The sequence below is a fragment of the Heterodontus francisci genome, chromosome 42 (genome assembly GCF_036365525.1).
Source record: "Heterodontus francisci isolate sHetFra1 chromosome 42, sHetFra1.hap1, whole genome shotgun sequence".
Taxonomy (NCBI): domain Eukaryota; kingdom Metazoa; phylum Chordata; class Chondrichthyes; order Heterodontiformes; family Heterodontidae; genus Heterodontus; species Heterodontus francisci.
In genome coordinates this window covers 18,221,829-18,249,075 of record NC_090412.1, presented here as the reverse complement: position 1 = coordinate 18,249,075, position 27,247 = coordinate 18,221,829, and the positions used below count along the sequence as shown (strand labels likewise).

Genomic DNA, 27,247 nt, shown 5'->3' with positions numbered 1-27,247 from the left:
GCGTAAAAATGTTTTTCCTCATGTCACCGTTATTTCTTTTGTCAGTTACCTTAAATCGGTGTCCTCGGTCCTTCTGCCAATGGGCACAGTTTCTCTCTATCTACTCTGTGCAGACCTCTCATGATTTTGAACACCTCTATCAAATGCTCAGAACTGGACACAATACTCCAGTTGAGGACGGACCAGTGTTTTTTAGAGATTCATCATAACTCTTTGCTTTTGTACTTTTATAAAGCTCAGGATCACATATACCCCTAGGTCCCTCTGCTCCTGCACCCCCTTGAGAATTGTACCCTTTATTTTATACTGCCTCTCCTCATTCTTCTGACCAAAATGAATCACTTCACACTTTTCAGCATTAAATTTCATCTTGTCTGTGTCTGCCCATTCCACCAGCCTGTCTATGTCCTTTTGAAGTTTATCACTAACCTCCTCACAGTTCACAGTACTTCCAAGTTTTATGTTATTTGCAAATTTTGAAATGTTGCCCTGTACACCCAAGTCTAGGTTCTTAACACATATCAAGAAAAGCAGTGTTCCTAACACCGTCCCCTTGGGAACCCCACGATATACATTCCTCCTGTCCGAAAGACAACTGTTCACCACTACTCTCTGTTTCCTATCACTCAGCCAATTTTGTATCCATGTTGCTGCTGTCCCTTTTATCCCATGGGCTTAACTTTGCTGACAAGCCTGTTATGTGGCACTTCATCAAGTCCATGTATACCACATGAACTGCATTACCCTCATGAAACCACTCTGTTACCTCATCAAAAAACTCAGGCGAGGTAATTAAACATGATTTGCTCATAACAAATCGATGCTGGCTTACCTCAATTAATCCACATTTGTCCAAGTGACTTTTACTTTTGTCCTGAATTATAATTTCTAAAAGCATTCCTACCACCAAGATTAAACTGACTGGCCTGTAGTTGCTGGGCAAATCCTCACACGCTTTTTTGAACAGGAGTGTAACATTTGCAATTCTCCATCCCTCTGGCACCACCCGTATATCTAAGGATGATTGGAAGATTATATCCACTGCCTCTGCAAATTCCACCCTTACTTCCCCTAGTACACTTGGATTCATCTCATCTGGTCCTGGTAACTTTCAACTTTAAATATAGCCAGCTTATCTAGTAACTCCTCTTCATTAATTTTTGGCCCATCCAGTGTCTCAACTGCCTCCTCTTTCACTATGACTGGAGTAACATCTTCTTCCTTGGTAAAAACAGATGCAAAGTACTCATTTAATACCTCAGTCATGCCCCCTACCTCTGTGCATACATCCCCTTTTTGGTCCCTAATCCGCCCTACTCCTCCTTTTACCACCCATTTACTATTTACATGCCTATTGAAGACTTTTGGATTCTCTTTTATGTTAATCGCCAGTCTCTTCTCATACTCTCTCTTTGCTTCTCTTGTTCCTTGTTTCACTCCCCTTCTGAACTTCCTATATTCAGCCTGGTTCTCAATTGTATTATCCATCTGTCATTTGCACCCTTTTTCCGCTCATCTTGTTCTCTATTTCTTTTGTCATCCAGGGAGCTCTGGATTTGTTTGTCCTACCTTTCCTCTTGCGGTATGTATCTCAACTATACACAAACCATCTCCTCTTTAAAGGCAGTCCATTGTTCCGTAATAGTTTTGCCTACCATTCCTTGGCCCAGGTAAATTCGAATCAAATCCACTCTCACTCCATTGAAGTTGGCCCTCCCCCAATTAATTATCTTTACTGTGGATTACACCTTGTCCTTTTCCGTAGCTAACGTAAACCTTATGATGCTATGATCACTGTCGACTAAATGCTCCCCTATTGCCACTTGATTAACTTGATCCACCTCATTCCCCAGAACCAGATCCAGATAGCCTTCTTTCTCATACAGCCAGAAACATACTGATCTAGAAAATTCTCCTGAATGTAGGTCATAAACCCTTGCCCCTCTCTGACATTTTTACTATCTCAGTCTATATTAGATAACTAAAGGCCCCATGGTCAGTACTCTATAATTCTTGCACTTCTCTGTAATTTTCCTTGCAAATTTGTTCCTCTATATCTTTCCCACTAGTTGGTGGCCTATAGAATACACCTAGCAATGTAATGGTACCTCTATTGTTTCTTAGATCTAACCCTCTAGGACATCCTCTCTCCCCAGCACTGTAATGTTTTCCTTAAAAAATACTGCCACCCCTCCTCCTTTCTTTCCTTCTCTGTCTTTTCTGAACATCTAGTATCCAGGAATATTCAGTACCCAGTCCTGCCTTTTTTAAAGCTAGGTCTCCGTTATCATCATGACATCATATTCCCATGTGACTATGCGCTTGCAGCTCACTACCTTATTTACTACATTCCATGCATTTACACACATGCACAATAAAACTAATTTAGATCTTATTACATTCCCTCTTACTCTCACCCCACCTGATACCTTGCTATTTCCGACTGTATTGCTATCTGTCTCTCCCAATTCTCTGTGCACCTTGTTTATCCTCTCTAATATTACCTCCTGGTTCCCACACTCCTGTCAAGTTAGTTAAACCCTCCCCAATAGCACTAGCAAATTCTCCCACGAGGATATTGGGCCTGGCTCTGTTCAGGTGTAACCCGTCCCGACTGTACCAGTTCCATCTCCCTCGAACTGGTCCCAATATCCCAGGAATCCAAACTCCTCCCTCCTGCACCATCTCTGCAGCCACGCATTCATCTGCTCTATCCTCCTATTTCTATACTCAATAGCATGTGGTATTGAGAGTAATCCCGAGATTACTACCTTTGAGGCTCTTCTTGTTAGCTTCTTTCCTAGTTCCCTAAGCTCTGCCTGTAGGGCCTCATCCCTTTTTCTACCTATGTCTACCGATATGGTAAATAAGGAGAAACTGTTTCCACTGGCAGAAGGGTCAATAACCAGAGGACTCAGATTTAAGATAATTTTCCAAAGAATAAGAGGAGAGATTAAGAGAAATATTTTGATGCAATGAGTTGTTATGATCTGGACTGAAAGGGTGGAGCAAGCAGATTCAGTAATAACTTTCAAAGGGACTTGAGAAGGAATAATGTGCAAGGCTATGGGGAAAAGGTGGAGGAGTGGGACTAATTGGATAACTCTTTCAAAGAGCTGGCCTAGTTATGATGGTCCAAATGGACTCCTTCTGTGCTGTAAAATTCTATGAGCATTTTAAACTTTATATCTGTTACAAGAGACTACATTGTAGGCATCTAATCAATCCACAAAGGCCTTGGATACTCATGAACAAGATTATTCTTTTTTCACTGTGCATTGTTTGCCAATGATGATGTTTTAGCATCACAGTCGTTCCCTTACTGAGTAGTGTATTACAACTGCTTCTGTATAATGGAAAATTCAGTTTAATACTGTAACCTGTATATCTCTTCTTACACTGCAGTCCCTTTTAAATGTTCTGGGAATACCAAAAGCTCGCACTGCCTTCAGGACTGCCGGAGGATTCAATGCATTGCAATCTGTGTTGGCCGACATGGAAGGAGCATTATGTGACCCACCTTCAGATAATTGGGCTTCGGTGGATCAGAATAACATATGGGACCTTATCCAATCAACACTCTGCACTCTTACAGTTGCCATGCATTCCGACCCTGCCAACAGTTACTTCTTCAGAACTCAGGGCCAGTTTGACAAAATTACGGATGATCTCAGGCTTTTTGGTTGCTTCAGCAATGAAGGAGGAAAATTAACATATCCATTGGATGTTCGAGCCTGCAGAAAGTTTGAGGAATTTTTGACTTTAGCTCACAATTCCACGGAGGACATTCCGCCATCTGTGAAGAAATGTGTTAAACTGTTTGACTTTCTGGACCGAATGGCCAAAGACACATTGCCTTCTCCCTGTTCTACTCAGCAATCCAGAGAAGATCTTCCTCCAAATCACAGTGAACTGAACAATGCAAATGATGTGCCGGAAATAACAGGAAGTCGTCATGATGTATCCAACACCACTGAAGAGCCTTCAGAGCAGCTGTTGAATGCTGATCCTGAAGACAGGTAGGGCACTGAAGTCAACTGGGCCATGTTTAGGCCACTGAAGACAGGTAGGGTACTGAAGATCGCTAAGCAACTTAAAAATCAGTGACAAAAGCAACAGTCATCAAAACTGCAGCATTCAGTATAGTATTGTTTTGATTCATATGACTAACATGTCGGTCTACATTAAATCTTTCTTATTGCACATTAATTTATTTCCTTGCAGTAAGGTTGCATTGTTTAAGTCCAGGTATTCTAATTAATTGAATTAGCAAACTGCACGTTATGTGACATTGGATCTAGTGGAAGGTTCTGCTTTAATCCTTGATCAGTAACTTCTTCGTTCCCCCTCTCTCCTTGAAGTGCCTTGCTTTTGCATGGTACAGTGAAGAAGATTGCCAGAGCCAGTGTTCGGCACATCAGTAACCATTCTGTATTAGAAACTTCTTTCCATTTGATGGTTTATGGTTCTTATTTTACAAAAGATAATTCTAATTAGCCCGAACTGGAGTGATTGATGTTCCAGCACTTTTCAATCACGCCCCTGTGCTTTTGTAATAAATTCTGAGCTTCATAAAATGAAATAGTACCACTGCATAAGTCTGTCTTGCTGGGGAATATGTTTGCATTAAGGCTACAGAAAGCACTGACTCGATTTCTTAATTTAATAAGACTCCAATACATCCTTGTAAGAAATTTTCAAGAGTCAACTCTGAGGATTTATTATTCGCAATGAGTGGCAAGCTAAAGTGAAACTATGATTCAAGTTGAAATCAACTGTTTGGATGAATTTGGGAAGACTGGAGTCACCTGACTTTGGATTCTCAAACTGGAGATTCTGGCTGTTGTTGGAAACTTGCTGTCTCCAAAACAAAGGATTAAACAAGGCTGATCTCCCCAAAGAACAAGTCTCTTGTATGGTGATCACTTGTTAAATTACAAATCTGAAACTCTAACATTAATCTGAATGATTGCAAACGACGTCCAGGGCAAAAGGTTTGATCGCACAAAAGCTGGAATATTTATTTGTTAAAATATGGAGTTAAGGATGGTTGTACATAGATTGGTTACCAGTTGATCAAACGGGTTTGAAAAGTTTATACAATTAATGCATTCACAGTCATCAAAAGAGAGGCATGCAGTTATACCGCTGCTTTCACATTGATGCAAAAGTAACAGCACACTAGGAGGTATCTGAATACCCAAGCCCTCTAGCCTTGATTTCTGAGCCATAATTGCCTACATCTTTGTCAATGTCCTGGTTGATATTAATCCTTCAAACAACAGCACTGAAACAGGTTTTCTGCTCATTATCACTTGGTTGTTTGTGGGACCTCACAGTGAGGGAATTGGCTGATGTGATTCCTACATTACAACATTGACTAAACTGCAAAAGTATTTAATTGTCTGTAAAGTGCGTTGGGACGGGTTGAGACAGCGGTTAATAAAGCATACAGTATCCTGGGCTTTATTAATAGGGGCATAGAGTACAATAGCAAGGAGGTTATGTTGAACATGTGTAAGACACTAGTTTGGCCTCAGCTGGAGTATTGCATCCAGTTCTGGTCACCGCACTTTAAGAAAGATGTGAAGGCATTAGAGCGAGTGCAGAAAAGTTTCACGAAATTGGTTCCAGGGCTGAGGAACTTCAGTTCTGAAGATAGATTGGAGAAGTTAGGAGATTTGATAGAGATATTCAAAATCATGAGGGGTCTGGACAGAGTAGATAGAGAGAAACTGTTCTCTTGAAAGAGTCGAGAATGAGAGGACACAGATTTAAAGTAATTGGTAAAAGAAGCAAAATCGACATGAAAAATATTTTTGCACAGTGAGTGGTTAAGGTCTGAAACCTGCTGCCTGATAGTGTGGTGGAGGCAGATACAATTGAAGCACTGAAAAGGCAATTAGACTGTTATCTTAGACTGGAAGAATGCGCAGGGTTACAGGGAGAAGACGGGGGAATGGCACTAAGTGAATTGCTCATTTGGAGAGCCGCTGTTGACACGATGGACTGAATGGCCTCTGGTCTTCTGTCTGTTGAAACTTATTGTCTTGTATCTTTTATAATAACAGCTTAATAACAAGTTTGTGTTTATATTTATGAAGGTTTTCTCCAGACCCTGTGCTTGTCCATCCAGGTGCTATTTGTGTCATGATGGACCTATTACCAAATATAAACTGTGAAGAAATCCCTGAGGTATCTGTCAATGTTGCATTGTGATGTGTATAATCATAATTGAGATTGAAATGTGCTTACTCCTTACAATTTTTCAGAGCAATCTACTGTTTTCCATCATTCGTAACTCTTGTGAGACAGTGCCCTATCAACCCTATTTACAAAAAGGCACCACACCTCAGAAAGGATATATTGACTTTGGGAAGGTACAAGGCAGATTCACCAAAATGATACCAAAGCTTAAAAGGTTAAATTATGAGGCCAGGTTACATAAACCTGGTTAATATTACCTTGTGTAAAGAAGGATGACAGCTGATCTATTTGAGCTTTGTAAAATGATAAGGGGATTCAATAGGGTAGGTACAGAAAGGCTATTTCCTCTGATGAGGGAATCCAGAACAAGGGACCACAATCTTAATATTAGAACTAGGCCACTTAGAAATAAAATCAGGAAATATTTTTTCACACGAGGAGTAGTGGAACTCTGGAATCTCTTCCCCCAACGGTCTGTGGTTGCGGGATCAGTTGAAGATTTCAAGACTGAGATCGACAGATTGTTATTAAGTAAGGGTTCCAAGGGATATGGACTAAACGTGGGTAAATGGAGTTGAAGCGCAGATCAGCAATGATTAATAGAATGGGCTTGAGGGGCTGAAGGGTCTACTCTATTTTTTCTTTTTTTTTAGAGAAACAGCACTGAAACAGGCCCTTTGGCCCACCGAGTCTGTACTGACTAGCAACCACCCATTTATACTAATCCTACATTAATCTCATATTCCCTACCACATCCCCACCATTCTCCTACTACCTACACTAGGGGCAATTTACAATGGCCAATTTACCTAACAACCTGCAAGTCTTTGGCTGTGGGAGGAAACCGGAGCACCCGGTGGAAACCCACGCGGTCACAGGGAGAACTTGCAAACTCCGCACAGGCAGTACCCAGAACTGAACGCGGGTCGCTGGAGCTGTGAGGCTGCGGTGCTAACCACTGCGCCACTTTGCCGCCCTGTCCCTATGTCTTGGCCTGCTATGACCCACCTAGATCATTACCTGATTTTATAAATTGGAGACCTAACTTTCCAATTTTTAGGTGTAATAGTTTTATTTGGGAGCTAGACATTATTTTATACTGTGACTTTGAATCCATTGACAGAATTTGGCATGACGCCCTTCATATTTTTGTGGGGACACCAGCAGAGGTGACTATGTCGTCCTGCTTTGCATTAGAGCAACCAAACAAAAAGGCACCTGCAGTTTTTATTGGTTTTAACCAGTTATTTATTGTGTAAATTGCTCACAGGTCCATAAAATCTACCTCTGCTGAGATATGTTTCAAATAGCTTTAGATGAACACTCCAGGGTAGTGTCTAAAAATGCTTAAATCAAAGAGGTGCCTTGCGCCAAACGTAATTTATTTTTTAAATTTGTGATTTATCTGTGCTAGACATGATCATTATCAGTTTGATTCTGGTGGTGTATAAATCACAATCTTCCATCCTTCAACTGGTTTCTGGTAGGCTGAGCCACTGCGGAATAACATTGAATGGAATTTTTCTGGGCTGGCATTTATTACCCCTGGGGTGCAATACAATTGGTGAGAATTTGCCACATTATCCCACATTTCAACCTATTGCATAACCTCTGAATAGATATAGACGGTGGACCAGTGACGTAGGGATAATGAGTTGCTGATTGACCTCAGATCTGATGTGTTATTTTACACACAATTTGGTTTCCTTTCTTTGAACCATTAGCCCCTGCTGCATGCCCTGTTTATACAAGATAAGGCACATTTACCCAAGCTGGGCTCCGAGTGTGGAGCTGCACTCAAAGTGAGTGCCATTCAGAGAAGGACTGCAACACTGTAGTGCCAAATCTCTGAAAAGCCCTTATCTGTCAATTGCTACAGTGAACTTACTCTTTCTTGCATGTGCACAACGGAAATGTTTTGGATGTATTTTTAAAAATTATTTTCCGCAGATGCACTGTATCGCTATGAAGGGATACAGATTGCGAGTGATGGTCACATCAACATTTTTAACAAATTTGACACATGCAAAGTGGCACAAAACAGAGGTCACTTGTCGCAAGCGTAGATCATTCAGCATAAGATACTGGTCTGGAGGCTGTATGTTCCATGCGAATAAATATAATTGGGCAAATTAATATTTGACATACAGAACAAACAATTGGGCCAGGATTTTATCTGGGGGCTGGAGGGTCTCGACCTCCATCAAAAGCACTGCTGAGAACCCCGCATCACCCCTTCTGTGGGAGGCCCGCCGAATCAAGTGCCCATAAGGCACTTAACTGGACAGCAGGGGGCCTTCCACGGGATCTAGGACCCCAGTGATGGAAGTCCTGCCCTCTGAGAGCTGCCAGCCAATCAGAGGCTGGCTGCTCTATAACTCTGAACGGCTTTCCTGCCCCGGACTTAATTTCGGCAGAGGCAGGAAGGTGGCGGAGTACACTGCCCCCCCACCCCCCAACCCCCGCCATCCCACCCGATTGTATGCTGTCTCTGCCTCTAAACCCGCCGTGGGGGAGAGCATAAAATTCCCCCCTTGGCCTCTTCCCATTGGTTGAGCATGTGTTGAGAGAGTGGGGCAGTGGGCTAACAAAGGTCAGGAGAGGCTATTCTGTGGCATTGTTGAGAAACAATTTGGGCTGCGCCTCTATGCAAAAATGACAGTATAAATCGAAGTAGAGAGAGGTCAGGTCAGTGATCTGACTTCCTAGTGAGCCAGTAGAATAGATGCAAAGGGCACGATTTTTCCCACTGGAACCCTGATGTCAGGATCACATGGGAATTGGAAGCTTGCACTTTGGGAGAAACAGTCACCTGGCAGTGGCCAGGGGCGGGCTCGCCATCCAATTAAGGACAGCGGGTGGACTCTCAGGGCTGGAGGGCCAATAGGAGGCCCTCTAGCACTGAAGAAGCAGCAGGAGGCTGCCTTTTCGGGTAAGTAAGAGAGAAGGTGCCTCAAGATGGCGGCGCTATTTCTCTCCAACGTTTTGAAATGTTAAGTATAAAAATCCCCTCAAAAGCTGAAGCCAGACGGCAGGGGGGGGGGGTGGGGGTGGGGGAAGGGTCATGAAGCTGGCCTAGAGTTCTGCCCCCGCCCCAGTCTGCCGCCAGGCAGCAATCCTGTTCATTGACGCCTCTGCGGGCCTGTCGGCCGACTGGATAATTACAGTCCCCACTGAAATAGGCCTTAATAGGCTTTTAAAGGGCCTTAACTGACTACCCTGCCCATTCCACCTTGAGGAAAACTCCCAACTGCTCTCTCTTCACGTTAAACAATGAGGGATGTTCTATATCTCTGACTCAGCGTGGATGACCAGAGCCACACTAGTTCATTAGCATAAACGTGCAAGACACACCTGCTCTAATTTAACATTATTAAAGAAGGTTGCTCAAGCATTTGTGCAATTGGTATTTTATCTCATATTAGTTTTAGGCTTTACGTGAGTATTAATTTATATATGCATTTAAAAGGAAAAGCTCATCACAAGGTAAAATGACAATAGGATTTGGAGCGTTCAGCGCCCTGAGTCTTTCTTATACTTTGCTCTATGAACAATGACAACTTTAACGTTTTTCCCCTCAGTTGTCCCTGGAGCTGCAATATGCAGTGGCTGATTATGTTCTGTCGCTAGTCAAATCCGAAAGGAACCGCCAGGCCATGTGTGAATCTGGACTTCTGACCATTCTAGTAAATCGCTGCAAGGAGGCATTGGCCGATAACAGCATTCCATTACACTTGCCCCTCATCAGAGTTTTTGAGAAGCTGGCTTGCCAGGCTATTGACCCACCAATACTGAGGTAATGTCTGTTCCTTTGTTACTCACGCTGCTCCAAATTGTTCTTGATACAGTTAGTAAAGTCCCTTTCAATATTGTATTGTGCCTTCAGCTGCCAAGGTCCTAAGCTCTGGAATTCCCTCGCTGAAGCTCTCTGCCTCTCTACTCATTTAAGATGTTCCTTAAAACCTATCTCTTTGACCAAGCTATTGGACATCTGGCCTGATATCTCCTTGTGAGGCTCAGTGTCAAATTTTGTTTGATATCACTCCTGTGAAGCACCTAGGATGCTTTACTATGTTAAAGGCACTAAATAAACACAAGTTGTTGTTGACGTATTATTGCTCTTTTAAAAAGCATATGTCATTTTTCTTAGAATGAAATGGTTGATTTTATTGGGACAGTGGGCTGGTAAGGCAGAGAGGTGTTGTAAGTATTAATATCAGTGATAAATTTCACAGTTATAATACAGTGTTGGTTCCCTCATCCAGAGCCATGTCAATTCCAATCCAGCTGAACTGCTGATCACAAAAGCATAGAAACTACCCCACATCCCTTCCTGGTTATAATTCTTCCTGATAACGAGAGAATAATGGATTACAAATCAAGAGGGCTCTGATATCTGCTTGTGTATACGCTCTGTTCCTGTGTCCTGGACAATATATATCCCTCAACCAGCATCGGAAACAGATCTGGTCATCATCACAATGCTGTTTGTGGGAGCTTGCTGTGCACAAATTAGCTGCCTTGGGAAGTCGTGGACGCGCCATGTGTCCTAGACAAACACATCTGCAGCAAATGTCACCAGCCGCAGAAGCTTGAGCTCCGAGTTTCGGAACTTGAGCAGTGGCTGAAGTCACTGTGGTGCATCTGTAAGGCAGAGAACTACGTGGATAGCACGTTTCAGGAGGTAGTCACCCCGGAGCTTAAGAGAGCACAGACAGCGAGGGACTGGGTGGCTGTCAGACAGACAAGAAGGTCAAGGCAGGCTGTGCGGGCATCTCCGGAGAGCATCCGACTTTCTAACCGATATTCAGTTCTGAGTACCAATGGGAGAGAGGGTTCCTCTGGCGAGTGCAGCGAGAGTCATGACCAGAGCACCTGGGGTGGCTCAGCTGTGCAGGGAGGGAGGAGAAAGAACAAGAGAGCAATAGTGGTGGGGGATTCTATAATTAGGGGAATAGATAGGCGTTTCTGTGGTGACAGCCATGATTCCAGGATGGTATGTCGCTTCCCTGGTGCAAGGGTCATGGATATCACCGAGTGGCTACAGGGCATTCTGGAGGGTGAGGGTGCACAGCCACAAGTCCTGTCCACATTGGTACCAACGATATAGGAAGAAAGAGGGATGAGGTCCTGCAGGCTGAGTTTAGAGAGTTAGGAACAAGATTAGCAGGCAGGACCTCAAAGGTAGTAATCTCCAGATTACTCCCAAGGTCATGTGCTAGTGAGTATAGAAATAGGAAAATACACCAGATGAATGCGTGGCTGGAGAGATGGTGCAGGAGGGAGCGCTTCAGATTTTTGGGGCATTGGGACCGGTTCTGGGGAAGGTGGGACCTGTATAAGCCGAACGGTCTGCACCTGAACAGGACTGGGACAAATATCCTTGCAGGAAGGTTTGCTAGTGCTATTGAAGATTGTTTAAACTAGTTTGGCAGGGGGATGGGAACCTGAGCGCAGTCTTAGATAGGACAATTTCAGGGCAAGGAACAGAGGCAGAAAATTAGCCAATGACTCTGAAAGACAGAAGAAGCAAAGGTTAAAAAGTGTGCAGCAAAGGAATTTGGCAGTGTTAAAGGGTATTTATTTAAATTCTACAAATATAGTAAATAAAGCTGATGAGCTGAGGCCACAGATAGACACATGGCAACACGATATTGTTGCTATCGTGGAAACTTGGCTTAAAGAGGGGCAAGAATGGCAGCTCAACATCCCTGGATATAGAGTTTTCAGGCAGGATAGAGAGGGAGATAAAAAAAAGGAGGGGGTGTAGCATAACTAGTTAAGGAATCAACAGCTTTGAGGAGGGATGATATGCTAAATGAATCATCAAATGAGGCCATATGGGTGGAGTTCAGAAATAAAAAAGGGGCAGCCACACTACTAGGAGTGTACTATAGACCCCCAAATAGTGAGAGGGAGGTAGAAGAACAAATATGTAGGCAAATTTCTGAGTGCAAAATCTATAGGGCAATAATAGTTGGAGATTTCAACCACCCCAATATCAACTGGGTTGCAAACATTGTGAAGGGCACAGAGGGGACAAAATTCTTGAACTGTGTTCGAGAACTTTTTTAGCCAACACCTAACAAGCCCAATGAGAGGGGACGCAATTCTAGATTTAGTCTTCAGTAACGAAGCTGGGCAAGTGGAGAATATAACAGTGGGTGACCATTTAGAAGATAGTGACCATAATACAGTAGGTTTTAGCATAATCGTGGAAAAGGACAAAGATAAAACAGGAGTAAAAGTTCTAAAATGGGGGAAGGCAAATTTTAAGAAACTGAGAGGTGACCTGGCGAAAGTGGACTGGATCCAGCTACTTGAAGGAAAATCAGTAGAAAACCATTGGAAGGCATTCAAAAGCAAGATAATACAGGCACTGTGTAGGCATGTCCCCACAAAGATTAAGAGTGGTACTGCCAAATTTCGAGCCCTCTGGTTATCTAGAAGATTACAGGGTAAGTTAAAGCAGCAAAAGAAAGCTTATGACGATCACAAAAATCTTAATACTTTAGAAAGCCTAGAGGAGTATAGAAAGTGCAGGGATGAAGTAAAAAAGGAAATTAGAAAAGTAAAGAGAGGACATGAAAAATTATTGCCAGGTAAAATCAAGGAAAACCCGAAGATGTTTTATCAGTACATTAAGAGCAAGAGGATAGCTAAGGATAGGATAGGGCCTATCAGAGATGTACAAGGGAACTTATGCATGGATGCAGAAGGTGTGGGCAGGGTTCTTAATGAATTTTTTGTCTCTGTCTTCACAAAGGAGAGGGATGATATAGATGTTGTAGTTAAAGAGAGGAGTGTGAAATATTAGATACGATAACCATAATGAGAGAGGACATACTAGAGGGTCTGCCATTCTTGAAAGTGGATAAACATCAGGGCCGGATGGATTGCATCCCAGGTTGTTAAAATAAGCCAGGGAGGAAATAGCGGATGTGCTGAGGATCATCTTCAAATCCTCACTAGATACAGGAGAGATACCAGATGATTGGAGGTCTGCAAACGTTGTACCATTGTTTTAAAAGGGTGCGAGGGATAGGCCAAATAATTATAGGCCAATCAGTCTGACCTCAGTGGTGGGTAAATTGTTAGAATCTGTTTTGAGGGACAGGATAAACAGCCACTTAGAAAGGCACAGATTAATCAGGGATAATCAGCATGGATTTGTTAAGGGGAGGTCGTGTCTTACTAACTTAACTGAGTTTTTTGAGGAAGTAACAAGAAGGAGTAATGAGGATTGTGCAGTGGATGTGGTCTACATGGATTTTAGTAAGGCATTTGACAAGGTCGCACATGCAGACTGGTCAGTAAAATGAAAGCCCATGGGATACAGGGGAATGTGGCAGGTTGGATCCAGAATTGGTAGTCGACTGATGTTTTTGTGAATGGAAAGCTGTTTCCAGTGGTGTTCCACAGGGCTCAGTGTTGGGTCCCTTGCTGTTTGTGGTATATATTAATGATTTGGATTTAAATGTGGGAGGCATGATTGGGAAATTTGCTGATGACACCAAAATTGGCCATGTGGTTAATAGTGAAGAGGATAGCTGTAGACTCCAGAAAGATATCAATGTTTTGGTTGAGTGGGCAGAAAAGTGGCAAATGGAATTCAATCCAGATAAGTGTGAGGTATTGCATTTGGGGGAGGGCAAATAAAGTGAGGGAATGCACAATAAATGGGAGGATATTGCGAGGGGTAGAAGAAGTGAGAGACCTTGGAGTGCATGTCCACAAGTCCCTGAAGGTGGCAGGACAGGTAGATAGAGTGGTGAAGAAGGCATATGGAATGCTTTCCTTTATTGGCCGAGGTATGGAATTCAAAAGCAGGGACCTGTATAAGATGCTGGTTAGGTCACAGTTGGAGTATTGCGTACAGTTCTGGTCACCACATTACAGAAAGGACATAATTGTGCAGGAGAGAGTACAGAGGAGATTGACAAGAATGTTGCCAGGGCTTGAAAGTTGCAGCTGGGAGGAAAGATTGGATAGGCTAGGGTTGTTTTCCTTAGAACAGAGGAGGCTGAGGGGGTGACTTAATAGAGGTGTACAAAATTATGAAGGGCCTAGATAGAGTGGACAGGAAGGATCTATTTCCTCTAGCAGAGAGGTCAATTACCAGGGGGCACAGATATAAGGTGATTGGTAGAAGGACCAGAGGGGACATGAGGAAAGGCTTTTTCACCCAGAGGGTGGTGGGTGTCTGGAATTCACTGCCCGGATTGGTGGTGGAGGCAGAAACCCTTAATTATTTTAAAAGGTACCTGCACCTGAAGTGCTGTAACCGGCAAGGCTATGGACCGGGTGCTGGAAGGTGGGATTAGATTGGGCAACTAGTTTTTTCGGCCGACGCGGACACGATGGGCCGAATGGCCTCCTTCTGTGCTGTAATTTTTCTATGGTTCTATGGTTTCCTACATTATTACAGTGACTAAACTTCAAACGTACCTCATTGCCTGTAAAATCTTTTGAGATGTCCTGAGGTGGTGAAAGGTGCTATCTAAATGAAAATCTTTGTTTAGTATAGTGAATTGGAATCTTGGCATGGAAACATTTAATTTAGAAACTCCGCATGACTCTTGCTGATTATGTTACTCCCTGATAATGAGTGAACAACAAGAGAATTAAAGATTAAGAATCAGGTTGGCTCCGATATCCACGTGCATCCTCTCTGCCCAACTTTCCTCCTTACCCTACACTGGAGAGATTCCTTGCACTCTCGTGCAAAAAGAGTAAAAGCGGCCCTATTCTGCTGTACGAATCTGATTTTTATGTTTGATTGTGTTGAATGTAAATTACAACATTGGAATATAAAACAAAGGAAATAAACGTCAGCCCATACAAGTCTGGTATCTAAAAATGGAAGTGATGAGCTTTACACTGAACAATAAAAATATTGTTGGCTCCCATTTCTCACTGTTGCACTAAAGAAAGCTGAGTATTTACATAGCATCATTTCGCATCTCTCAACATCTCAAAATGCTTTGCATGCAGTGAATTACCAGGAAACACAGCGATCAAAATGCAAAATAAAGGGTAGCCATTTTGCGCACACCGAGATCCCTCAGATAGGAATGAGATAAATGATCAGTTAAACTATTTAGCTGGTGCTACTGGAGGGAGGAATGTTGGCCAGGAACCTGAGAGAGCTTGCAATCCTGATGAGACCTTTAATGTGCACCTGAACTGCTGTGCCAAACAGTTGAGGCCTTGGTTTCACACCTCATCAGAAGAATTTAATATTTTTATTCTTCGTGAAATTTTTCAGAAAACTGGTGTTAATTTTTGTGAAATTACCACAACGTCTGCCTTAAAACAGATTCAGCCTCTATAGTACGAATGTTAGTGGGGCGATGTGTTTCCGTTTTACATTTTACATTAATTGAATGAATACTCGGAGAAAAAGCTTACAGATCTATATGGGTGTGGGATTAATTGGATACCAAAGAGCTGACACAGACACGATGGGCCGAACGGCCTCCTTCTGTGCTGTATTATTCTATGATTCGTATGATTCTACTGCTTTCTGATTTGCAATTCACAGACACTTCTTACGTCTTGGAGATCCACTGAATTGTACAGTTGGAAAGACCCAAATGTGTGACTCATCTGGTAAACGCCAAACCAATCTATCGTGCCGTCAGATTGATTCCAATGGTAAGGACATGGTGGGGTAAGAATGACAGGAGTTGGAACCTTCCATGTTATAAGGAATGGTGGGTCCTTCTAAACTGGTGCCAGAACAGCACGATATTTCTGCATATATGCTTTTTAGTTATATTTTTTGTATTTTGCATTCAGAGCCTGACTAGATCTTGTAGAATTAGCATGTAGGCTGACAGAAAGTGTTGCATCTGGGAATAAATAACATTCGCCTGACCTCTACAGCTAACAAAGGTGATTCAGCTTTTTAAAAAAATGCATCTTTTACCTATTGACCAGCAATGTTCACCTTTGATTTTAACTTCATGATATCACACATTCACTCCTCATGATTCAGTTGCTTAAGTTAAATGATCGGATAATGCAAATTGTTTTTTAACCACTAAGTTCCTGATTTACTTTTCTAAAGAAAAAAAATTTGCATTTTTACCATGGCCTTCATGACCTCATGAGTCCCTATAGTGTAGTCACTTTTGTAATGTAGGAAACATGGCAAGCAATTTGCACACAGCAAGCTCCCACAAACAGCAATGAGAAAAATGACCAGATCATTTTTTTGAGGAGTTAGTTGAGGGGTATGTGTTGGCAAGGAGTACCTGCTCTTCTTCAAAGAGTGCCATGGGATCTTTTGAATCACCTGAGAGGGCTGACAGGGCCTTGATTTAATGTCTGATCTGCAAGATGGCACCTCTGACAGCACAGCACTCCCTCAGCACTGCACTGCTATGTTAGCCTAGATTATGTGCTCAAGTTCCTGGAGTGGGACTTGAACCCACAACAGTCTGACTCAGAAGTGAGAGTGCTACCACTGAACCAAGGCTGACACCTATTTACATTACTTCATTTTATATTTTTGGATAATTAATTTTTTTAGCACAAAATGCCTTTGAATTGGGCTGCAATGGAATTCTGTTCCATTATAGCAATGTTGCCATTCATTTGTAGACTGAAGAATAGCAAGACAAGAATGAAGAGGAAAGTTAGAAAGAATCTTTTCACACCAAGGGTTACGATGACATAGAATTGTTTACTGAGGCAAAGACTATAATATCATTTATGAGGGAATTGTATAAATATTTGAAAAGGAAGATTGTAACAGGATTTGGGGAAAATGTAGGGAAAATAGCCCCAGCTGAATAGCTGATGCTAATGCCAGTATAGTGGGCCGAATGGCCTCCTTCTGTGCTCTTTGCTTTGCGATATTTTATGTTCATTTTGACAGTAAATGATAACAAATGGCAATTTTTGGCAGTGGATGTGGGACCCTTCCATGACTCTTCTGTATGATTTGTGTCATTCCTTGCTCAGTGACTGAGGTAGAATCCATACATTTCAGTATGAAATGTTGAGGGAAATGGTGCTGCTGAGCTGAATTTAGTTGACGAAGCTTTAGGGATTCTTGTAACTCTGTGGCCGGGTCCACTAAATCACCTGGGCACAGCAAATACCGGAATATCGGGTGGGTGCGAACGCAAGTGTAAAGGATCTTTCCCTTGTTTCTCTTCCATTCGTTTATTTGGAGGAAAGTCGGATGTGGGCTCTGACACACCTAATTTCCTGGTATTTGCTATACCTAGACTATCCAATGTAACTGCAGGGCCAAGAAAATCTCCCCCACTATGCCTTCACCTGAGGTCTCTAACGGAATACCAGCTACCACTAGATGAAAATTCTGAATTCATTGATCATAGAACCTCAGGAATTTACAGCACAGTATGAGGCCATGGAAATAGAAATATGGCAGTTCAACGAAGTCAGCAGATCCCCAACGTCAGTCTCATGCCTGGATCGCAAGGCAAAATTCTATCCCATGATATTTTACATCCACTGGAAAGGACAGACCATTATTATTAACATCTCGTGGCTACTCTGACAACACAGCACTCCCTTAGTTTACTGCATTCAAGTGGCAGCCTAGATTATGTGCTCAAGTCCTTGAGTAGGGTTTGAATGTCAGTGGAGATAGAAGAGTTTTTTGAAATAAAATCAAAAATGCTGGAAATACTCAGCAGGTCAGGCAGCATCTGCGGAGTTAACGTTTCAGCTCAGTGGCCCATCATCAGAACTGGCAAAAGTTAGAAATGTAATAGGTTTTAAGCAAATAAAGCGGGTTGGAGCAAGAGATAACAAAAGGGAAGGTGTTTTGGTGTTTTTGCACTGGCTAAACTCAGTGAGCTTAACTGTGCTATTCAATTGAACAGACTGGAGATTAAAGCAAAATGTTCACATTTATGCCTTTGCTTAAGCTTGGTTTATCAGACCTTTAAAGTGTTTATTGCACAAAGGATGAATATAGGTTGGAAATATATATAAACCTTTTCCTTCTCATTTTTTGGAGTGCTTTGTGAGAAATGACCAACCTGCTAGTGTCATACTCTCTCTTTCTGAATCCCATTTTTGGAATGCTGTTGAGGTCAGAACATCTGATAGTCAATGTCATAGAGCAATTATGGAAGGAGGTTCAAATCCTCTTGTGTGCAGATCTCCACCTGGACGGTGTTGTGTGGGGAGGTGTGAACAGGAGGCTGAGCAGTTATGGGTTAACCTGGGAGCATGTCGTGTGTCTTTGGTGCTCGGCCAAGCAGATCAAGGATAGGGGATGAAAGTACAAAACGTAAAGGGGGACCTTCCTTGAACTTGCCCAACAAAATAAATTACTACTAAACAAAAATAATCTACTTTGTAGAATTATAATTCATTCCAGAACCGAGCGGCTTATATAAATATATCTTGGCTGAAAGCAGGCATTCCCGTATGTGCAAAGTGCTCATGAATTCATCTTGTTACACTTTGTTTTTTCCGCCCAGCTTTTTCAATTTTTCTTCCTCCTTGAGCTAAAACAGTTTACATTTGCATTATGCAAATAAAGAACCAGATTAAATTAAAAAACCCCTGTTGTAGATCGCGATAAAAGCTGTTTGAGAATACGTGCTTGCAAAACAGGAGCAAATAATCTTTTCTGCCAAATACATAAATTTTTAAGACATGTTCACACGGCCAGATTTTTTGACCGCCTGAATATTAGCAGCAATTGTCATAGCTGTATTCTTTAGTATTTTCTTTCACTTTTTGTCAAATGTTATGAAATTGATTCATCTTATGCATACAGTGAAAAGGCATAGGATAGATTTTTAAATCATATAAATGCCTGGAAAAATAAAAATAAATTTCTATCGACTTAAAGGAATAACTGCTGCTTATTCTTCACTAGCCAGTCAGTTAGTTATCAGTAATGACTAACTTGTTAAGTGTTTATTAATTCATGCATACAGGTTACTAGTTGAAATGTATTTAAAAAGGCTTAATTTAAGTGAGGTTGATGAGTGCGGCCTATTGAAAACAGTGTTCAATTCGTAATGCCTCGCTCTTTTCTTCCTCCATTTCAGAAACAGACAGAGTGCGGAGGGGAAGCTTCACCCGTAGAGGCTCACTCATTGCAAAGAATCGACCGATCCTGGGGTTCAGTTTATCCCACATGTCAAAGCGTACAGCAATACCTCGGCACCGAGTCATGAGCTTAGTCTCCATGATGTCTTCTCGGCATTTCCACCCAACAAACTCATGCACAGTGCCCTCCTTCACAGAGTTTGATATGTCTGTTGTTGGCTATGGGTATGAAACATAGATACAAACCTATAATAACATAAACAGCGATCGCTGCAATACATGGTTAAACAGACATAGTCCTGGTTGAGGTGTGTTTGCGCATGAGCAGTGCTGCATGGCACATATGTCATTCAATAAAATATTAAATCAAATCAATCTGGTTCAAACTTGAAATTGGCAAAGATGGTTTGGTGCAATATGATTGATGAATGAACAACTTAATATGAGGAGGGACAAATATGAAACGTAACCAGTGAAGAAAAAGAGGATGGTCTAAGAGACTGGATGTTGAGGGCCTAGAAAGAAAAGAACTTGCATTTGTATAGTGTCTTTCACATTCCAAAGAGCTTCACTCCAAATAAAGTACTTTTGAAGTATATTCACTGTTATGCAGGGAAATCAACCAATTTAAGCACAGCAAGGTCCCACAAGCAGCAGTGTTTCAGTGGTAATAAAAACAAGAAATGCTGGAATCACTCAGCAGGTCTGGCAGCATCTGTGGAAAGAGAAGCAGAGTTAACGTTTCGGGTCAGTGACCCTTCTTCGGAACTGCTCTGCTTCTCTTTCCACAGATGCTGCCAGACCTGCTGAGTGATTCCAGCATTTCTTGTTTTTATTTCAGATTTCCAGCATCCGCAGTATTTTGCTTTTATTTTAGTGTTTCAGTGGTGTTGGCTGAGGGATGAATGTTGCTCATGACACTGGGTGAACGCCCTTCTTTGAATAGTGCCATGGGCTCTTCTACATTCATCTGAAAGGGAAAATAGGGCTTCTGTTTAATGTCTCATTCAAAAGAGCTGTCTCAGTTTTGCACAAATGTGTTAGCCTAGGTTATATTAGCCCAGGCTCAAGTCTCTGGAGTGGGTTAGAGGCAGGAGAGAGTATTACCACTGAGTAAGAGGCATCAGGAAAACTGTAAGTAACCTCTTGAAGCCTGATACCTAAAGGCAACAGTCATAACAGCAAGATGAGACTTTAGTCCAGTGCTGGGTTGGATGCTTTTCATCAGTCAGTCGGTTGTGATGTGACAAGTAGACTTGTGATTGCATTACGGACCTGGCTTCCGTTCAAGGTCTAGCAATCCCAGTGTTGTAATTACAGTTATTAACTTCTGATATGTGGTGTGTCAGCAGATGGTGGATCCAAAGGAAGGACGATTAGAGCTGATGGTGCCTGGCTGTTTGGCATGCATTACATTTTCATATTGTGAAAGTAGTGTTGCCAACTTTTGCCCAGTCCTGAGCCAGATTGGGGCAGGGTTTTTAATACAAAACAAGGTGCTTGCGTATGTGTATGTATGAGGATAAAGCAGCCCCACTCAGCAATTTTAAAAATTAATTCTCGGGATGTGGGCATCGCTGGCAAGGATGGCATTTGCTGCTGCTCCCTATTTGCCCAGAGAGGTTGGTGGTAGATCATCTTTCCGAACGGCTGCAATCCATGTAGTGAAGAAATTATCACTGTAAGGTAGGGACTCCCAGGATTTTAACCCTGCGGCAATGAAGGAACGGCAATACATTGTCCAATTCAGGATGGTGTGTGACTGGCACTAGAACTTTGAGGTGTTACCATGCATCTGCTGCCTTTGTCCTTCCTGATGAGGGAGGTTGTGGGTTTGTTAGGTGCTGCTGAAGGAATCTTGGTGAGTTGCTGCAGTGCATCCTCAAGATAGTCCACACTGCCGCATGTACACAGCCTCCATAAAAAAAATCTGGGATGAAGAACTGGTATCAGGATCATTTTCAACTTCTCTCCCTGGCTGGTAACTTGGTGAAACTTGCTCAAAGAAGTAGGTTTTAAGGAGCATCTTAAAGGAGGTGGGAGAGGCGGAGAGGCATCTTTGTGCCCATGAAATGTGTTCCTGATGTTACCTATGCTGACAAGGGGGTAAAGGTACTTCACAAGATGACTGGGAGGATGAGAGGGTAACTCACCTTGGGGCTTTGCACGTCTTTCAGTGACAGAGAGGGTTGGTGAGGGTAATGTGGTTGATGTAGTGAACATGGACTTCCAAAAGGCATTTGATAAAGTGCCACATTACAGGCTTGTCAGCAAATTTAAAGCCCATGGAATAAGAGGGCGAGTAGCAGCACGGATCCGAGTTTGGCTGACAGGAAACAGAGAGTAGGGGTGAATGGTTGCTTTTTGGACTGGAGAAAGATAAATAGTGGGGTTCCCCAGGGGTCGGTGTTAGGACCCCTGCTTTTCTTGATATATATTAATGACCTAGATTAGGGTGTACAGGGCACAATTTCAAAATTTGCAAATGACACAAAACTTGGTAGTATGGTGAACTGTGAGGAGGATAGTGATAAACTTGAAGAGGACATAGTCAGGATGGTGGAATGGGTGGACACGTGGCTGATGAAATTTAATGCAGTGAAATGCGAAGAGATTCATTTTGGTCAGCAAAACGAGGAGAGGCAACATAAAATAAAGGGTACAATTCTAAAGGGGGTGCAGGAGCAGCGTGACATTGGGTATATGTACACAAATCAGTGAAGGTGACAGGGCAGGTTGAGAAAGTGGTTAATAAAGCATATGGAATCTGGGCTTTATAATAACGGGCATAGAGTACAATAACAAGGAACTTATGAGAAACATGTATAAAATACTGGTTCAGCCTCAACTGGAGTGTTATGTCCAGTTCTGGACATCACATGTCAGGAAGGAAGTGAAGGCATTAGAAAAGATTCACGAGAATGCTTCAAGGGTGAGGAACTTCAGTTACATGGATAGGTTGGAAAAGCTGGGGCTGTTCTCCTTAGAATAGGGGAGGGTAAGTGGTGATTTGATAGAGGTGTTCAAAATGATGAGGGGTCCGAGCAGAGTAGATAGGAAGAAACTGTTCCCTTTGGTGGAAGGATCAAGAACAAGAGGGCACAGATTTAAGGTAACTGGCAAAAGAAGCAATGGCAACATGACGAAAAACTTTTTTACACAGCGAGTGTTTAGGACCTGGATTGCACTGTCTGAGAGTGTGATGGAAGCAGAGTCAATCGAGGCTTTCAGAAGAGAATTGGATAATTATCTGAAGAGGGAAAATTTGCATGGCTACGGGGAAAAGCCAGGGGAGTGAGAGTGGGGGAATTGCTCTTGCAGAAAGCTGGCATGGACACAAAGGGCTGAATGGCCTCCATCTCTGCTGTAACCACTCGATGGTTCTATGATATGACTTGAGATTGGAACTGGGTCTTCAGAATGAAAGACCAGGTATGGTGGGTGTAGCCCAGGCAGAGCTAAAGAGAAAAGAACATAAAAATGAAATTAAAGTAGAAGGGAAGAAGACAATGATCTCAGATGTCGTAAGTTCTTGAATACAGGCCTAATTCTCACTTTGAATGTTTTGCTAGGTGCTGTTTTCTACCCACACTGGCGACAATGATGGGGGTTAATGCAGAATCTCCAGTTGCTGGTGGGATTGGAGATGGTAAGAATGACTTCTGTGCTTTGTTTGATTGTGATTGTGTTCTTTTAGATGGTGATTAGCACTATGCTGATAGGCATGGCTGACATTCTTCAGTCAACTTCTTTCCCCCAAAGACTTTAATACCTTTAATTGTTTTTACGGATGTTGTTTTACTTCATTTAATTATAAATGCAACGCAATCAGTCTCGCTGCTATTGTACTGTAGGAAACGCAGCAGCCAATTTGTACATAACAGAGTCCCGCAAACAGCAATAAGAACCCCCTGCTCTTCTTTGAAATCGTGCTATGGGATCTTTTATGTCCACCTGAGAGGGCGGATAGGGTCCCATTTTAACATCTCATTCAGTAGACGGCACCTCTGACAGTGTAGCACTCCCTCAGTGCGGCACTGGAATGTCAGCCTGGATTTCTGTCTGGATTTTTCTTGAACCCACAACCTGCTGACTCAGAGCAGAGAGTGCTACCCACTGGGCCATGGATGACACCTTTACTAGCACTTTTAATGTAGTAAAACATCCCAAGGTATGTTGTCAGACAAAATTTGACACCAAGCCACATAAAGGGATATTAAGACAGGTGACTGAAATCTTGGTTGAAGAGGTAGGTTTTAAGGAGTGTCATAGAGGAGACAGAGGTGAAGAGGATTAGGGAGGGAATTTCAGAGCTTAGGGGCCAAGGCAGCTGAAGGCTGGCTGTCAATGGTGGGGGGTGATATAAATCAGGGATGAGCAGGAGGGCAGAATTTAAGGAGTGCAGGCACCAGGAGGGTTGTAGGATTGGAGGAGGTTACAGAGAAAAGGAGGGGAGATACCATGGCGGGATTTGTAAACAAGGATGAGAATTTTAAATTCAAGGCACTGCCCAGACTGGATTGTAGGTCAGTGAGCACAGGAATGACGGGTGAACAGGGCTTGGTGCGTGTTAGGATACGGGCAGCAGAGCTTTGAATGAGCTGAAGTTTGCATAGGGTACAGAGTGTTGGAATGGTCATCGTCATAAGATGGCAGAGGATACTCTTCTGAGTGAAGCACGCTAGTAAGCAGATGGAGTTTTGCTGTGCAGCATGGTCTGGCCGTGTCTGATGCCAATACCACGTGACAGGCATGCTGAAGCAAGGTGGCACACACCCCCACCTCCATTCACTTTGATAGGCTCAAAACTTCAGTGAGAAAGCAAACAGGGGGTTTCTCATTGACTTCTGCTTTTCTGACCTGGCTTCCTTTTTTGTTTGCAGGTTGCCGGGGGTTTCCGCCACCTGTTGGCTTCACTTACTCCTCATGGTTCATGATCGGCAGCTTCAGTTCTGCTTTCGATGCCCATCCTATTCGTTTTCTGACACTCTTCCGTCACACGTCAAAGATGGAAAAAGATTTCACTTGTTTATCAATCAATATTTCAGCACCAGAGAAGCGCTTGGTCGTGTCCACCCAGGAGGAGGTGTTTGAACCCTTGGGTACAGCGTACTATCAACTTTATTAGAATGGTGAACTCTAGAAATAGCGAATTTGTACTCTATTATAAGGGTGTAGTTCTGTTCCTTAGTAGTTTGGGCAGTTCTGTTTCCCACAAGCTCAATTGGTAAATGCTTTTCTTACTGTAGGCTTGAACCAGAAAGTGAAGGAAGATCCCATGCTTGACCTGCAGCGAATCTCAATCAGTGCAGTGAGAGCACAACTGCAATATGCTTCAGTATCCCTGGATTAAGGAGCAGGTTATTGGATATGGGTTCCGGCTCCTCATTGCTATCCAGTGGACTACCTTGCTGCAAATCGTGGGCCGAATTTTACAGTCCCCCCACGATGTTGGGGGTCGTGGTGGGGTGTGGTGCCGGGAGAGGCCCGCCATGGCCCTCGACACCAGGAAGGCCCGGCCCGATATTGGCGGCGGCGAGGCCTCGTGGCAGCCCCCTTGCCGCTCGGTGATGGGAGCCCAGTTTTTAAATATTTAAATTTATTTAAAGAAATGAATTAAACACCTTCTCGCTCCTGCCATCTGACCCGGTGCGATATTGGTGCTGGTGGCCGGCACTCCCACGCCTTCGGATCCCTATCTAGGGATCCGAGGTGGAACACTGGTGGGGAGGGGCAAAGCAGGTAGGTGTCTCTGTGTGAGAGGTGGGGAGGAGTGGCGTCAGAGTCATCTCAAGGTGGGAGTGGGGGGTGGGGGGGGGGCTGCGGGGAAGGTCAGGTGCACAAGGTAAGTGTTTTGGGGAGGGGAGAGGGCAGGAAATTAATTCTCTGGTAATTGGGGGCAGGTGGGAGAGGGTCGGGATAAATTGAGTTAATTTTTAAAAATCAATTTTTCTTGAAATATTTAAATTGAATCTTAGAGCTTGAAGCCCCATAAAAATGGTGTCAGCACCTGCGCACAGATAGACAGCCCACCTCCTCCACATCATTGGGGGGGGGGGCAGCCCGCCCAGGCTATTTAAATGAGCCGCCGCGCTTAATATTGCGGTGGCTGCACAATGTGCGGCCCGCACAGGCAGACTGCCATTGTTTCTGTCCGCTGCCGAACTCTCAATTCCCGCCCATGTGTGGGAGGACAGGACTGTGAACCCCTGGCAATGCACACAAACTGGGCTTACAGATTTAAAAAAACTATCTAAGCAAAATACTGGACGGGATTTGGTGCTCATCAAACTGTACAAAGCTACAAAGTATTTACAACACAGAAACAGGCCATTCGGCCCTACATGTCCATGCCTCGAATGCATCTGGTGCCATTCACCTCAGCTATTCCTTGTGGTAGTGAGTTCCGCATTCTGAGCACTCTCTGGGTAAAGAAGTTTCTCTTGAATTCCCTGTTAGATTTATTAATGACTGTCATGTGCATACACACACACACATAATATATATATATTTATGGCCCCTAGTTCTGGTCTCACCTGCAAGTGGAAACATCTCTATGTCTACCCCTATCAAACCTATCAAGTCTTGAAGGTCTCTATCAGATCCTCGGTCTTCTCTTTTCTAGAGCAAGACCCCCACCCTCTTCAAGCTTTCCTGGTCGGTATAACCTCTCAGTTCTGGTATCATTCTAGCAAATCCTTTTTGCACCTTCTCCAGTAACTCAGCAAGTTTTCAGTAGGGGGTGGGGGGAGAAGTCCCTTTACTGTAGTAAGAATTCTACCAAATGACATATTGTAATTAGTCTCCCTCCTGAAATATTTAAACTTTTCCCACTTCAATATCCGTTCAGCACAATCATGTGTAGGGGGGATTTAAAATAATTTACGGTTTTAATTTTACTCGGGATTTTAGGAACAAAAGTGCTGAGATTTCAGTTTATTTTTTAATTTCTTAATTCTGCACTGCAGGTGTTACCTAACAGCGTGGGCTAGAGACAGGCCAGGTCAAGGTGACAAAAATGATGCATAGTAAGAGCCTCTCCTGCACCGTCATTTTGGCTTGCACCTGCCTTCTTTTAAAATAGGAATAAAACCTACCTGCCTCAAGTGCATTAATTGTATATTAATGCTGAGAAAACTGAAATGGCAATTTTTAAAAAAATGTCTGGATAAAGTGTGGTCTGTGCTGTGTTGGAATGAAGCTACCATTTGCCTTACTGTCTCAAAGGGAAAAAGAAAGACTTGCATTTATATAGCGCCTTTCACGACATCCGGAGAATTCAAGCCTCTTTATCAGCCATTGAAGTACTTTTGAAGTGTATCAACTGTTGTAAATGTAGGAAACATGGCTGACAATTTGCACATAACACTGCCTCATGAACAGCAATGAGTTAAATGGCCAGATAATTAACATTCCAGCAATGTGTCCATTATTAGTGTTCTGAAATTACTATATATTGCTATTATATGAAGCTTTTTTGAAGATGCCGAAGCAAATGTTTTCATTGTATGTTGAATTGTAGACTCTCACCAACTTCCTTCTAATCTCAAGGCCACCTGTCCTTCTGTTAAACATTTCTGCGTAAATAATTGATGCTATTTATTATGTGTGGGTTTAATGTAATGCACAGTACAACTTCGGAACTTCTGTGGTGCCTTAGTGGCATTAAGAGACAACTTAAACAAATCACGACAACGCTCCCAAACAAAGAAAAACTGCCCCTCCCTCAATGGGGTTGTGCATAAGTGTGCACTTGCACATGGGTTGCAATGATGGGGAAATGGGGTTTGAATACAGCTGAGGCAGTGGGGGGCTCCATGAGGAAGTTAACCTGGGGTGGCAGCCATCAGCTTAAGGTGAAAATAGATATTGATTTGTAATATGGGAGGGAATTGGCACTAACTTGCTGTTACCTCTGATTGTAAAAATTAAACACTCATTAGCTGCCTGTTGACAACACTGGGCTGAATTTTCGCCATGGAGGCGGGAA

General features: G+C 42.9%; 1 protein-coding gene across 3 annotated transcripts in view; it reads left to right on the top strand.

Annotated features, from left to right (window-relative positions):
• The window catches only part of wdfy4 (WDFY family member 4), a 235,402-nt gene that overhangs the window by 30,222 nt on the left and 177,933 nt on the right, over positions 1 to 27,247 (top strand). For all 3 annotated transcript variants that reach the window (XM_068020681.1, XM_068020680.1, XM_068020682.1), the window contains exons 12-18: positions 3,406 to 4,019; positions 6,105 to 6,195; positions 9,789 to 10,003; positions 15,752 to 15,864; positions 19,257 to 19,482; positions 22,830 to 22,906; positions 24,141 to 24,359. In XM_068020681.1, the coding sequence (XP_067876782.1) occupies positions 3,406 to 4,019; positions 6,105 to 6,195; positions 9,789 to 10,003; positions 15,752 to 15,864; positions 19,257 to 19,482; positions 22,830 to 22,906; positions 24,141 to 24,359 (1,555 nt within the window). The remainder of the gene's footprint in view (positions 1 to 3,405; positions 4,020 to 6,104; positions 6,196 to 9,788; positions 10,004 to 15,751; positions 15,865 to 19,256; positions 19,483 to 22,829; positions 22,907 to 24,140; positions 24,360 to 27,247) is intronic.